Raw genomic sequence first — 15,363 nt, forward strand, 5'->3', positions numbered from 1 at the left:
TTGCAAGGTCAATCCAGAGAAAGAAAATTGCTGGTGGTAACGTTTTGGGGAATTGTCTCTTTGGCAAGATGAAGAGGGTTGTGGTTCTAGTGGCACTGTGCTAGTAATAGAAGCACAAGCTAGTACTCTTCAGGACATAGATTCAAATTCCACTACAACAGCTGTTAGGATTTGAATTAAATCAATGAATCCAGATTTAAAAGCTCATCCTCATAATGGTGACCAAGAATCCATTATCAATTGTAAAAAAACGATCTGGTCTGTTAATGTCCTTTAGAAAAGAAAATCTGTTGTCTTAAACTGGTTTGGCATGTGTGAATTGAGGCCCACTACTATTTGGCTGTCTCTTAATTACTCTAAGAAACTATTCAGTTTAAGGACAATTAAAGATGGCAACAAATGTTAATCTAGTCATTAACACCTATATCCTGTGGAAGAATAAAAAAACTCTATTTTCTTCTCTCCCAGGTTCCGATACGACCTCTTGGGAGGTAGTAAAGTTGGTAAGAAGGTGAGCTTGGATAGCAGGGGAACCAAGTATCCTTCTAGTGCCACATCACATCGGTATGGAAACATTGACCATCAGGTAGGAGCCTAAATGAGCCACTAGTTTGCCGATTGAGGGCTTGCTTCAAATGTGCTGGCATTTTGCACATGTTGAGCGTGTCAGCTGGCATGTGGGGAAACTATCCAATAAAACCAAATGCAATAATTACTTAAGGCACAATGAAGATCTGTTAGGCAACAATGACAGCTCTAGAATTGTTGGGGACTGGCTGCCTGACCCAGTTTTTATCAAATTTAATTGAAGGCTCTTTTAGCCCTAACTCCTTCTCGCCACAAACATAGTGACGGGCACTAAAGGCGAGTAAGTGAGGCTGGGTGGCCTAGCTAGGTTCAAAATATAATGCTGGCAATGGGAAAGCCAGACAAAGCAGTAGCGAGCAAGTCTACTACTGCTGAGCACAAGACAGTGAGCGTAGTACTGGTACAGACTTAATGAGAAAACATACAAGAGATCACAGAGAGAAACCCTGTGGAAAACTTCACAAAACTGATAACAAAAGGAATGGTGGCTCAATGATTAGCACTGCTGCCTCATAGTGTTAGGAAACCAGGTTTTATTCCAGCCTTGGGTCACTGTCTGTGTGGTGATTGCACATTTTCTACATGTCTTCATGGGTTTCCACCGGGTGCTCTGGTTTCTTCTCATGGACAGAGACGTGCAAGTTAAGTGGATTAGCTACAGGATATAGTTGTAATTCAGGGATGTGCAGGTTAGGTGGATTTGCTATGGTAAATACAGGGTTACGGGGATATCATTTGGTTGGGGGTGGGGGGTTGGGATCTGCATGGGATGCTCTTCAGAGGATCAGTACAGACTCAAGGGCTGAATGGCCTCTTTCTGCAATGCTGTGATTCGAAGATTCTATGAAAGTAATGAGGTGTGAATGGAAAATGAAAAACAGCTAACTTGCACTGTTCCTCAAACAAAACCAATTATATACTTCTAAAAACTGTACCATAAAATCATATTTACTACTTTAGAACATTTGTAATTTCCTTGCAGACAGCAAGCAAGAAACATTGCATTTAGACTCAAATTTGTGCCTATACGTAACACTCATCAGCAACTTAAATCTTATTCTCTGTTTATACACAGGCCCAAAATACAGGCCTAATCATTCTGGCTTAACCCATTTGTCTGCTGTTTGATCCTGAATCAGGAGGCAAAACCAACATCATTTCTCATACTGTGATAGATCCCTCAAAGAATTCATTGCCTAATTAAGTTCCAGTTTCTGGTCCTATCACTAAGTACAAATATAAAATCAGTGCATTCCGCATATAACTTAATGCATCAGTTACTGATATATGTTTGAGGTAAAGTTTAAATATCTCACCTTGAATCAGAAGGAGGAAGCGACCACTGAGCCAAAGGTTTGATTTGAGTGTCAGATACCACACTTTTATATATTCCAGAGTTGTGGCAACAAACTAACTTTAACAACAACACCACGTGTTTCAACAGTGAATTTATTACAAAAACATACAGGTGCTCATAAGGTGGAAAATATTTGCTCTTTCATAGCTTTAATAATGTTCTTTTGTGTTTTAAAATTACAACATTTTTTACATAGTAAAATATCAAGTATTTTGTCATGATGTTGTGGTTTAAGTTTCTGAATATATAAACCTAGTTAACCCATCACAATCTTTAATGGAATGTCAAAAAAAATTCTAGTCATAATTAGATGAAATAGATTTTCCTAATTTCTTATCTACAGCAGTAACAAATAAAATTAAACTGCATCACAGTATACTCAGTTCTCCTGCATGTCAAAAAAGCTGAGCATAAATTGGTTTACAATACTTCATTGGGTAAACTGAAGTATCAGTGTGACTGATATCACTAATAGAAAATATTAGAAATACACACCAAGTCAGCATCTGAAAGTAGAAAAGCAGTTTAATTTCTTGAGCATTTTTAAGACATCTAACGTATGCAGTATTTCTTTTTAATTACCTCATTGATAACATGGGACTAAAGAGAAACATAAGCAGATGTTAAGAAAAGTGGACAAACTGACTTGATTATTTTTCAGCATCTGGTCAAGGGTCCCAAATATCTCAGTACTGAGATCCAACAAGAATAATAACATTCAGAATTAATTTATTTTTATTTCATTTGTAAATCGTTATCCAAGAGAAAATAATGTTTTGGTTTCATTCAAACAAGCTTTGGTACATTACATTCATGCATCCTGATCTTGTAATTTATAATGTTTTGTCAATATGATAAATGTTGGCTGCAGTACTTTCCAATTATCACAATAAACAAGTTGGAAAGGCAAAGGCACATTCATAAGTTTTTCCCTTAAAAGCACCAGTTAACCTCGGAGGCATTTCATTTCCCTCAAACGTTGTGTATAATCAATGATGCATCCTGAAAAATATGAGAACTCTCAATTAAACTTAGACAAATAAAATAACAGGATTTTATCCCTGAGGCACCAGTTCAGTTTTGCCACTGGAGAATAGATCTACAAATTTGTTAAATAAAGATAATTTCCTTAATGAATTAAGGATGAGATTATTCAGTGAATATGGGAACAATTCATTCTTCAGATATTAAGAAGAACAAATTGATTTTAACACTTGGAGAAGTTCTTTCAAATGCTTGATGAAATTAAAGTTCTTTACTCCGGTTATTATCTAGAGATGCACCAGAGCTGAGGATAACTATAGCTCAAGTCACATACAGCTGGTGGATGCCAAAAGCACCATTATGTCTTTCAAACCATTACCATATCATCATTTTGAATCCAGTGGATAACACATTAGTAATAGCGGTTCAAACTTCTAGTGGCAGGAATATCTGGTTGGCCGTTCATCCAAATCTCTCGAATTATCCGTTCTCTCTCTTCCAATCTCTGTGCTCGTTCCAATTCTTCAGCAGAGGTAAAAACATTCATATTTAAAGTTCTCTCAAAGCGGCGATGTCGTCTTGCAGATAGATCAGAGGTAGTATCAGAGTTATCATCATCACTGTCATCATCATCATCATCATCATCATTACTAACATCATCACCTGCATTCTTTATCCCTGATTTCTTAAAATCTGTTCGGCAGGATATCCGCATAACCAGAGCACACAGTGTTAAAATCAGTCCAATGCACACACCAGAAACAAAATACAAAGCAGTTTTCTCAGGATTGTCTGTAAAAGAAACAGAATTGATTTATGTCATTCAATTGTTTCATTTAGAAACACATCACAACCCACCCTTCTTTCCTGCATTACTCACAGACCCCATACAAATTTTCTCATTCAGTTTACCAGAAGGACATAATAGTCCTTCATCAGGAATGATGTCCGAAACATCGACTCTCCTGCTCCTCAGATGCTACCTGACTTGCTGTACATTTTGACCCTGACTCTCCAGCATCTGCAGTCTTCACTTTCTCCTGGTATTAGTCCAGCCCCTCACTTCACAACAGACAACAATGAAAGTGCATTATTCATGTCACCAATGTATATATTTACATGTATGTTCTGTTTCATGTTATGGATCACAGCTAATTTACAAAATAACTTTAACAGATATGCTCATGATATCACTACTGCATAGTGGTCTGTTATCTGATGGAAGAAAGGGCTCAGTCTCCAACATATTGGGGCCATTTGCAGCATTACAAGCTGAGAAAAACTTGCAATGGGTTGGAACCAAATTGCTCAGTACTTTCCCAGACACAGCAATACTTGAAATTATAGTAAAAATGCAGATACCAGGAACTGCATTAAAAATAGATTGAATCTTTCAGGACTACATCTAGTTCTTATACTATGAGAACCAATATAAATATCAGCTCATCAGTATTGAATACTCTAAGGATTAAAACCCCAACTATCGATGGCAGAGACTAGGACCTTTTTTTATCTTTTACAGTTATATCTGTTTCTACTAAAGTCATGACTGAAATGTTTCTAGTACTCCCAAATGACTTGTAAGTATTTTTATTAAAATGCCCTCCGATTGATAATAACCGAGAAATAACAACTGTTTCAGCTGCTAATGGTCTTCAAAATAATTGTTAAAGTGTGTATCTTTAAATTCTTTCATTTTAAATGTTCATTAAAATTCCACCCTCCATTCTCCCTGAGCCCCCATCCATTCTGACCTGATTCAAGCAGCTCAGGAATTCCTATCATTTTCAATGGCATAATACAAATTCCACCACTTAATACAAAAAAGTAATAACTTCTTAACGGTTCAAAAGTCGTCTATCCTTCTTAATTGTGAGCTGCAATTGGCGCCAACCCTTCCATGTTTGCCAAAAGGCTTATGTACCCTTCAAGTTATTGGTCAGATAAAACTTTTACTTATTTGGCCGTTCACTGAAGCCTATGCTGTCACTCTTGTTGACAAATTTATTGACTCACTGTTGTTACGAGTATTTTCAAATTATCCTTTCTTTTAAATCAATGGTAACCTAAGTGATAGGGTTGGTTTCTACAGATAAACTTCAGTTTCATTATTTATAGTAGTTAATATTTAACACATGTAAAATTCATCAATCAAAATGAAATTCTCCTCTTTGTAGCCAAGTGTCTTGCCATGCTGCCTTGTTAAACTTTAACTGCTTGAACCTAAATTTATTCTATAGCCTGTAGCCAACATGATCCTTAAGTATCACAAGACAGAAATGTAAACTCAGGAAGCATATTCATTTACTTTATATTAAAAGGTACAACAAAGTTCATATGTAAGGAAATATAATTGAACATATTTAATTAGACGCACACAGTATTTTCTGTGTGCAGACATTTTAAGTTCAAATTTGTTTCATTTACATTACATGCTTTTCTTGCTGAAGCTACAGATCAAACCCAGGCAAATTTTGTGATGTACAGACTGGTTAGCCCAGCTATTTGTAAATTCTCCAATAGGTTTGCTTTCATTCAGTTACCATTTGGAATTGATTAAAGGGCCTGGTTAATGCATGGACATGGAAGAGGTCAGATGCCAGTGGGAGGGCATTTACAGCTTCCCACCCACTGTTTTTATCTGTACTCTTACTATTCAAAGCTAAGCAGCAGTAAAAGGAACAACACCTTCTCATGAAGTAATGGCTAAAAATAAACATTAACTTTAAGTGACTCTTAATGCATATTTCAGGCTTCATCTTTTTTGCCAGCTTTACTTATGCTGAAAAATAAATTAAAACTTCAATATTTCTTTTCATGACTACTGAATGACATGCTCCAAAAACATATCTGTTGGAATAAAAAGAATTACTAACAAACTTTCAGGTCTGCAAAACAACTTGTGAGATTACCATAAGACAATGAAATATAGGAACAGAAGTTCAAAGCAGTACACACTCTGGCTGAAGACGTTTCTCCTTATTTCCATTCTAAAAGGTCTTCCCTTTACTCTAAGACTGTGCCCTCAGGTCCTAGTCTCTCCTACCAATGGAAACATCTTCCCAACATCCACTCTGTCCAGACCACTCAATCAGATAGCCCCTCATCCTTATGTTCCTCATACATTAAGCTTTTCATTCCTGGGACCATTCCTCTGAACACAATCTTGGGCCAGTACATCCTTCCTGAAATATGGGGCCCAAAACCGTGCACAATACTCCAAAAGTCTGCGTGATTTTTTTCTGTGGATACGCTGCCATCAGACAATTATTCAAAATAGGAAATCAATCTGTAGTTACCTATCTTTTATTTCTAAGTTATACTTCCAAGATTGACTTCGGAGAAAGGAAAAAAATATCTATAAAACTAATAAATATCCACTAACATATGGTTAGATATAATCAGTTTACAATTCCACAAGGTATGCAGCTTGACAAAACAGAATATTTAATTATTAACTACTGCTTGCAGATGGACATATCTGTACTATATTAAGCAATGCTTTTGTGTAAAATATATTCTGAAGGTTCTTGTACCACATCAGCACCAAAATACAAAGTGCAACTTAATTTTAGTTTATTTAGGAATTGTTATAGATTGTGTATTGACTATCTTAGTAAATATGAAATAGTTAGACAAGCTGTGTTCAATTTTTTTTTGTTTCTTATTGATTGTTCAAGGGAGCAACGTTTCCACTGATGACTGAAAAATCCAGGCACTGTTATAGCCAACATCCACTTGTTAAAATACTATTACATGCTGAGCACACTGTCGACTATCCAGCCTTATGCCTCCCTGCTGTGAACCTCCAGGTCTTGCTGTAATGTCTGGCCCCTTGCAGGCCTCCCAAGTGTTTTAGTTATTATGACTTTTGAATGTAAAGTAGGTCTCCACCTGACTGAGGGAACAAAAGAACCGTGATTTGAGCTGAAATGATAGAGGAGGGGGATGGGGGCAGAGGGGCAAGGTTTTGACAGGCAGGAATGCAGTGCAACATCCTCACTGCCTGTCTGTACCTTTTCCACTGGGCGTGCAGATTTAAAATTGATTCAGATCACCCTGAAGGACCCCAGGCTAACAGAAGTCTGATGTTATTGCAGCTTTTGCACAATTGGTGTGTTCTGCACCTTGGCAGTCTATTCTTCGCTGATAACGTTACAATAATTTTAAATGCAAATAAAAATCCTCATTACATTTAATATGTTTGGCACCTGTGCTATAGCCATCATTTGTTTTCAAGGATCAGTTTCAGCAAGTTATAGTCACATGCAAAATTTTACTAGGAGAAAGTGAGGACTGCAGATGCTGGAGATCAGAGCTGAAAAATGTGTTGCTGGAAAAGCGCAGCAGGTCAAGCAGCATCCAAGGAGCAGGAGAATCGACGTTTCGGGCATAAGCCCTTCTTCAAGCTTATGCCCGAAACGTCGATTCTCCTGCTCCTTGGATGCTGCCTGACCTGCTGCACTTTTACATGCAAAATTTGGTCAATTTACTTTTTCACTGTCATTTTACTTTCAATCAAAACCATTGTCAACATACTCCAGCAAAAAGCATCAATAAAAAAATTGTTGTGACAGTTCCCCATGCCCCAATATTAACTTATAACCTTATTATATCATAAGCAAAATAATCAAAAACAGTTTACAGGCAGTACAAGCAGGAAGAGGTGATGGTTTAGTGGTACTATCACTAGACCTTTAATCCAGAGATATCGGTAATGTTCTGGGAACCCGGGTTCAAATCCTGCTATGACAGATGATGGAATACACTTTCAATTTTAAAAAAAAATCTGGAATGAAGAATTTAGTAATGACCATGAAACCACAGTCGATTGTCAAGAAAAACCCATCAGGTTCACTAATGTCCTTTGGGGAAGGAAACTGGTTTGGCCTAAATGTGACACCAGACCCACAGCAATGTGGTTGATTCTTAACTGAAATTTGAATTAGGAACGGGCAATAAATGTTGCCTGGCCAGTGATGCCCTTGTCCCATGAATGAATAAAGGGACCATAAACCAGCCCCAAAAGCTCTGCTTCCATCAGAAGCAGCTCTCCTTGATTTCTGAACATTCATCCCCTTAAACCACAGGTACCAGGTAAATAATACTGCATTTGTATTTTCTTCAATGTTTCCAGAGCTATAATTCCCAACGCTTTTATGGTTCTCCAAAGTAGACAAGCCCAAGCCTCTAATAGCCAATTTTCCCACAAAACTGAATAAAAATAGAAAATTATGGAAATGCTCCATAAGCCTGGCAGTGTTCAGCATGAGAGAGATAGCATTAACAGCCATATTTTTGCTACAGGGTTGCTAGTCCAAGTTGGGACATTTACTTATTCAGTAGACCCGTCTTGGCATAAAACACATTCACAAACAATGTTCACGCTGGGTGAGGAGGATAAGGTCAGATCCGCTGCCCCTAAAAGCAGATTGGAATTGGGCTTGTTAAAATGCTGTTTTCTGTCCCATATACTTAATTACATTTTCAGACCTCCAGCCCTCATGCTGCACGTTCCATTATTCAATCCCCCTCCCTCCAATTCCCTTGCCACCTTCATGTACACATACCAACTCAACCCACACCATTCCTCATGTCAAATCATTGCACTCACGACCCCAATGACCCTTCATATTCTCCATGAAAACTCATGGCCCTTCTATGACCATTCATCCAATCTACACTAACTTCAGTATCAATTAACACTCCAACAACAATGGCATATGAGAAACTGCTTAGAATACATATATTCATATTCTATTGAAAACAAAATGCTTGTGAAATGTCATGTAAGCAGCCCAACTTATCTCATTAATATTCTACTTCCTCTCTTACTAAATGTGCTAAACAAGCCAGATGTCGAAAAATCTCAATATGGAAACCAATGTATGTAGCAATAACTTCAGCTTGCCACTAGCTCTGATCTGATCTAGAAACAAACAACACCTCAGGGGATGATCCACAGGCACCACAGATATTGACATCCAGCTTTTGTCTTATGACCATTATGATTCACCTGCAAACCATTCAGTAAGTACGACTTGAATTGCAAGGTGCATCAGTAACTGGCAGTGAAAAGCTGCAGCAGGACACTTTCCACACAGAAACAGGCATCCAGCTCAGGGATTCAATCAGGCTGTTTCTCAGGGGTGCTTGTTTGTTCTCTTAGCACTTGCACACTTACAGCATACTGCCATGCTTGCATATCTGCCTTAGTGTGCCAGCACATCAGCTAGAGCCAAAGGTTATCAGTACTGTTACAGTGATGTGTTCTTTTGCACAGACATATAGTCTGCTGACCATGCTTGGCTATAGGGATCGGTCTGGGGACATGGGTGTCTTGTTGTACAGCAAAAGGAAATGTCAATCTAACACCTGCAGCATGTGGTAGCTTTCTATGCAGAAATGCACTGCTGCCTGTAAGGGGGTGGGGTAGTCTTCAGTCCGGACAAGGGAGGGACCATGATTGTTTGGGACACCCAGTATTGTCAGTCATGGAAAGAGTCCATGCATAATACAGGGTCTTGGCCATAATCAGTCATCAGTTTGGAATATTTATCATCAGAGGAATGTGATGATGCTGTTCCTTTAACAATGTTTTGTTTTCCTCGATTTCTTTCAAAAAGGGTTGTAAAAGGCAGAGGTTCCAACTTGTCTGGGAAAAGGCTATTTTGATTATGGCTAACAGATACTGCCTAAGGCAACAATCAGGGAAAATGGCTTTTTGGGTTTATTTTAAAAACATTTGCACAATGAAAGGGGAGTGACCAGTTCTCCCAATTCAGAGATCTTTCTAGATGATTTGGTTTTAGTTGGAGATCCAGAGAGACTGCTGGAGTGAAACAAAGGTACCATGCTTCAGAAAATGATCCCCAGCTGATTCTCTCTCCAATCTCTGTCTCTCCTGTAAAAACCTGTGTTTGAATTTAACTTTTTGCCAAGTGGTGTATTTATGGGATGCAGTAGGAAATCGGAATAGCTTTTTGTTAAGTTGCCAGGATATCATGTTGGTCAGGTTTTCAAATTGTTGTTGTTCTAAATTCTGTTTTATTTTGTTTGTGTTTCCTTTGATTGTGTGTAAAGAAATTCTGTTTTACTTGAAGTCAATAGGTTTGACCAGCGGCATCACTCCTGGCATATCCACCTTCCATCTACTTGAAACTACAAGAAAGGTTAAGGTCTGGGTTATCTTCTTAAAATGTTTTGAGGGGTTCTAGCATGGTCCATAACAGGACCTGTCCAGTAACATTTCAGGGAGAGGGCAATTGTCTCTTCTTTTTTGATCAGCAGCAGTCAGGGGAATTGTATCTGATTTATCGAGGAGCTGGAAAGACAACTGCAAGGGATTTCTCAGCCATCTCTGTGGGTTGCTTATTGAAGTTAATCAGAGTTCTGGGCAAATTCAGTCCCAGAGTGCATTTGTTGATCATTAAGGAAGGTGCAAGGGGCCCTGTACTGGCAGCGACCTGGCAGGAGTCAATGCTGCGAATGGTGAATGAACACCAATTGTGTCTATGTGAGCTGCGGTGATGACCAATGATTGAGTGATGGTCCAGGATTACAAAGAGTGAAATATTGGCCGGCTGAAGTATTGGCAAAATATGATGTATAAAGTGTATGATTTTCAATAGTTCTTCAGAGAGAGAAATATACAGAAATTAAAATAACTGATCACTACTGACCATCAATAAAATCTGTTACATATACTTCAGATTCAAATATTTTTTGTTTACTCAAGATATCTGGTTCTGAATGTGAATGTTCAATTCTTTCTGACTTATTTTTAAACTTCTTAAAAGACCATCGTTTCAGTGGCAGCTACTTGCAAGGCCATTTTGATACCTAGAAAACCTGACTGGTGCAATTCAGTATTTTCTCTATTCAGGGCAACCCAATTTCTCTAAGGGATCTTAAAACATATGCCTGATATCTTATTGGAACATGCCATCCTAACATTTCAGAAAATACCTGGTTTAAATAGCTGATCAACCATCTCTTAGGAATCATTCAGACAGAGCATGTTGGTTCCCTAAGTGGTCCTCACCAGACCCATGTTCACACACACAGCCACACACAAAAAAGATATAAATTCAGCCATACACAGCCTTGACCATAACAGCTCCGATTTCTTCCAATCTCACCTCTAACCACCAAACTCTTTAATTGTTCTGATTGGGCCTCTCACGATCTCATTGGCTGATGTTACTATTGACAGCAAAACTGTCATTTGACATAAAGCTGAATCTCTACAATGCCTTCCATAGAGTCTTTACCTTTCTACATCTCCCTCCTCATTGAAAACTTTCGTAGGATCCTTTTACTGACCAAGATTTCAAATATTTAGCTCTACTTTCTTAATTCTGCTTGCATTTTCTTCATTATTATATAGAATACTCTTTATCTTTAAGGAAAGTTTTTTCCACCACCATATTATTTTTTTACACTAAATAATAAAACAAAATGGAATTATTGACCTACCTATGATATAAGAATAGGTTTCCAAAAGGTTGCTTAATAATGCCATCTTTGTCTGAATGCCCCTTGTTTCAACAAGTTGTTTGTCAATCTTATCCACTGGGTCTGGTAATGGCTTGGCATCTATTGGGTAATCAGAAGCCGATCTTTCTTTCTTCTTTTCTTCTGCATAAATTCAGCAAAGCATCAAGTTAAGTATTATATAGTACATAGTATTCAAGACAATGCTACAAAACATTCTTATTCATGTGAAAATCATAAAGTCACAATGTACTTAATGAAAAAATTTCAAACAATAACCAAGTCATATAGGAAAAGACAGCACAGATGTACAGGTGTATGTATGGGCAGCAATCCACCATGTGAGATTCCAGTGTAAAAAATACTAACTTTTTCTAGACTTTAGACCAGGCACATTAAACCATTGTTCACTACTTTGCCATAACTAAAAGGCAGAGCTGATGGATTTTATTGCTACTTCAAAGGCTCTTTTATTATATTTATCCAAGACAAGATATAACTTCCTCTCAAGTTATAGATAAGGGATGTTAATAATTTAATTGAAATTTGCTGAGGTTTGCCAATGCTTCTGTAAAAGAAGCATTGAGATGTTATCTGCAGCTTCCCAGTTTGCCTCCAGCTGCTAAATTTTGAAATCTTTTAAAACAAGTTAACCAAGAAATCCTAATGTGTTTGTGGTTAAAAACCATTCACTTGGTTGCTACAAAAGACCTGAAATAAAGCTCACTACATTTCAGTTCTTAAAATAAAATTAGATACGATGGAGGCAATGATCTCCAGTCCTTCTAATTCATTCCTATTGTAACTATGCATGAGTTAGCAGAAGGATCAGACATTAGGCCAAGACACTGATGCTGTTTCTCAGGGGTACCAAGAGATCTATCCAGCCTGCAAAAGACCAGTAGTCAGGATGGCATCAAAAATTCCTAACAATGGGGTTTCCCATGTGTCCATCCTCCCAACAGTTCAGTGCATAACAAGCACAGGAAAGCTTGGAGACAGAAGGCCATCAAATGGCACAATCTAGACTGCTAAGGTGTGACTAAATAAAATTCTTTGAAATTATGAAAGCTTTTGGCAAAACTGAGAGAAAGGGTTTTATCTTGAGGGGAACAGTAAAAGTAATAGCCATTTATGTATGATAATCATCAATAAATAATGGAATACTCTCCACTTGCCTAAATGAGTGCAGATCTAACACTTAGGAACTTGAGTATAGTTGAAAAATGACATTTTGTCAAAGTTGTTCATCGTGTACTCATCAGGTATTTCCTCTACCAATCAGAGTTAATTTGACAACCAATCAGCACTTTCTCTCATGCAGTATAAATATTGTTCTCCCTTTACATTGGTATTCTTGTGAATTGTCCTGGAGAGCAAAGCAAAAAGCTTTGACAAACTGTGTGCTCTTTCAGTGATACTAAGCTTGACACAATCCAGGACAAAATAGCCCAATTGATTAGTACTCCCATTAAAAATCTATTTCCACCAATGCACAATGGCAGCAGTGTGTACAATCTACAAGATACGCTGCAATAACTCACCAAGCCTCCTGCAAGTTCACCTGTGAAATCTGCAACCTTTACTACCTAGAAAGCTGCATGGAAGCCCCAACATCTGCAAGTGTCCTTCCAAGTCACACACTATCCTAAATCAAAACTACCTCATTGCTGTTTTACTCACAGGATCATGAACCTCCCAACTTACAGAGGCAATTAGGAGTCAACCAGATTGCTGTGGGTCTAGAGTCACCCGTAGACGAGACCAGGTAAGGATGGAGTGTCCTGTGCACAAATGAGGGCCCGAATCCCTTCGTGCCTGACAACAACGGATATACCAACGGTTATTGGGCTATCCAAGTGGCATAGGCCTCCCCTAGCCTTGCATGAAATAGCGATGGAGGCCAAATGAGAAATCTGAGTGCCTCCACACTGTAAAATGGTATACAAGGTACCAGGTGAGAAGAGCATTTACAACCATATCATGAATGCATTGTGTTTGATAATCAAACATGGCTGAATGAGATGGCTGGGAGGAATCCAGTCTTCTATGCCATCTCCTCTTTGTTCTATGTGTTCTTCTTTAATATTCAACCTTTTGTTCTTTTTTCAGTAGCTGAAATTTGTATTGTCTTGTTCAAATAAAATACATATTATGTCACTGATTATGTGAAACACTGAATTATCTTCAGATAATTATTTTAATGTTTCCATTAAAGTTTTGTTTAAACATTGCAGCTTCTCCCAAATAACTGGGATTGAGTTTGATACTTTTTTTTCTAAACAGCTGCACCAATAGCGAAAGGCTGCTCAAGTGCGCACTGATTAAGCATTCAACTGAACATCCCAAACCCAATCTAATCTCATATGCTCCCATCTACACCTGAGACCACTTACAGTTCTCACACCCTGACCCAACACCTCATCTCCTCCTTGGACCGAGACATCCCCCAACACCTGGACTCGGCAGCCCCCTTTCCTGTTACCAGATCTTTCACACCTACCCCATCCCAGGAACCTTACGGACATCCCCATTCCCCACCACTAGACCCAGTATTCTCCCCCACCCCACCATCTACCCTGCCATTGGATCTGATAGCCCCCATCCTCCCTTAGACCAGACAGCGGCATACTGGCTCAGTGGTTAGCACTGCTGCCTCACAGCACCATGGTCCCAGGTTTGATTCCAGCCTCAGGCGACTGTCTGGGTGGAGTTTGCACAATCTCCCTGTGACAGCATCGGTTTCCTCCGGGTGTTCCGGTTTCCTCCCACAGTCCAAAGATGTGCATGTCCGGTGAATTGGCCATGTTAAATTGCCCATAGTGCATTAGTCAGAGGGAGGTGGGTCTGGGTGGGTTACTCTTCGGAGGGTCAGTGTGGACTTGTTGGGCCGAAGAGCCTGTTTCCATGCTGTAGGGAATTTAGTCTAATCTAACCCAATATATCTCATTTTCAGTGACCTGTGCAAAACACTTCAAGACATATATGCCCATTGTTCCCTGGCAAACCAACTTACCCACACTTTACTTAACTAACACCTGACTTTCTGAGAGCTCTAAAGAAGGATCACTGGATCCAAAATGTTAACTGATTTCTCTCCACATACTGCCAGACCTGCTGAGCTTTTCCAGCAATTTCTGTTTTTGTTGACACCTAACATACCTGGGCATGCTGCCCTGACCCACCTGACACCCTTTTACACTAAACACTTCCCTCATAGCTGTCAAAGTGGCTGTGATATTGGACATTTAAATTACAGAACATAGCCACTTACTATTGCAAAAGGGCGTGTGGTTTGCCTTCCCCAGCTGTTCTATATAATGTTAGACCTGTCAGAATGAAATTAAGACTCTGTATTTCTGAAGGAGCTCTGATGAGAACCTATCAGAAATATTGAGCACTTTGTGAAAAAAAAGAGCAGAGTGGCAATCTGCATGAGATTGCAATTTCATGGAAACCTCTGACCCAATATTTGTGGATAGAGTGCCCTGCATTCATCTCTTTCAATTCAATTGTAGCAACAGATGACATAGGCACAGGTTTCCTTCATGAAAATTGACTCTATTACAAATAGTTCTGAATGGACAAAATGGTATCCATTTAAATCATAGTATTTGTCTGATTTTGTAGCAGTTAAGTAATTGGTTACTCAGGAAGAATTAGAAACATTATTAAATACCGAGTCTAACTTCTGGCTAACCATTCAATAGAACAACCCACCCCATATCTAATCTCACACACTTTCAACTACATCTCTTCAAGAACCCTTACAAATCCCAAACCCTGATCCAATACCTCATCTACACCTTTGATCCAATTCACACCCCATTACTGGGACTCAGCAACCCCCACTTCCCTGTCACTAGACCTGAACCTCTTACCCCTCATGGGCCTCTGGACTAATAAGCTTTTGCAATGACAAAAAATTAACAAAAAGC

General features: G+C 38.7%; 1 protein-coding gene across 9 annotated transcripts in view; it reads right to left on the minus strand.

The window, feature by feature from the left end:
• Window positions 1–2,452: 2,452 nt before the first annotated feature.
• LOC140463037 (protein eva-1 homolog A-like) overlaps window positions 2,453–15,363 on the minus strand; it is a 387,899-nt gene continuing 374,988 nt past the window's right edge. For all 9 annotated transcript variants that reach the window (XM_072556670.1, XM_072556691.1, XM_072556652.1 and 6 more), the window contains 2 exons: window positions 11,408–11,569; window positions 2,453–3,721 (listed from right to left, as the gene is read on the minus strand). In XM_072556670.1, the coding sequence (XP_072412771.1) occupies window positions 3,342–3,721; window positions 11,408–11,569 (542 nt within the window). In that variant the 3' untranslated portion in view covers window positions 2,453–3,341. The remainder of the gene's footprint in view (window positions 3,722–11,407; window positions 11,570–15,363) is intronic.

This window comes from Chiloscyllium punctatum, chromosome 3, assembly GCF_047496795.1.
Source record: "Chiloscyllium punctatum isolate Juve2018m chromosome 3, sChiPun1.3, whole genome shotgun sequence".
NCBI classification, from domain to species: Eukaryota; Metazoa; Chordata; class Chondrichthyes; order Orectolobiformes; family Hemiscylliidae; genus Chiloscyllium; species Chiloscyllium punctatum.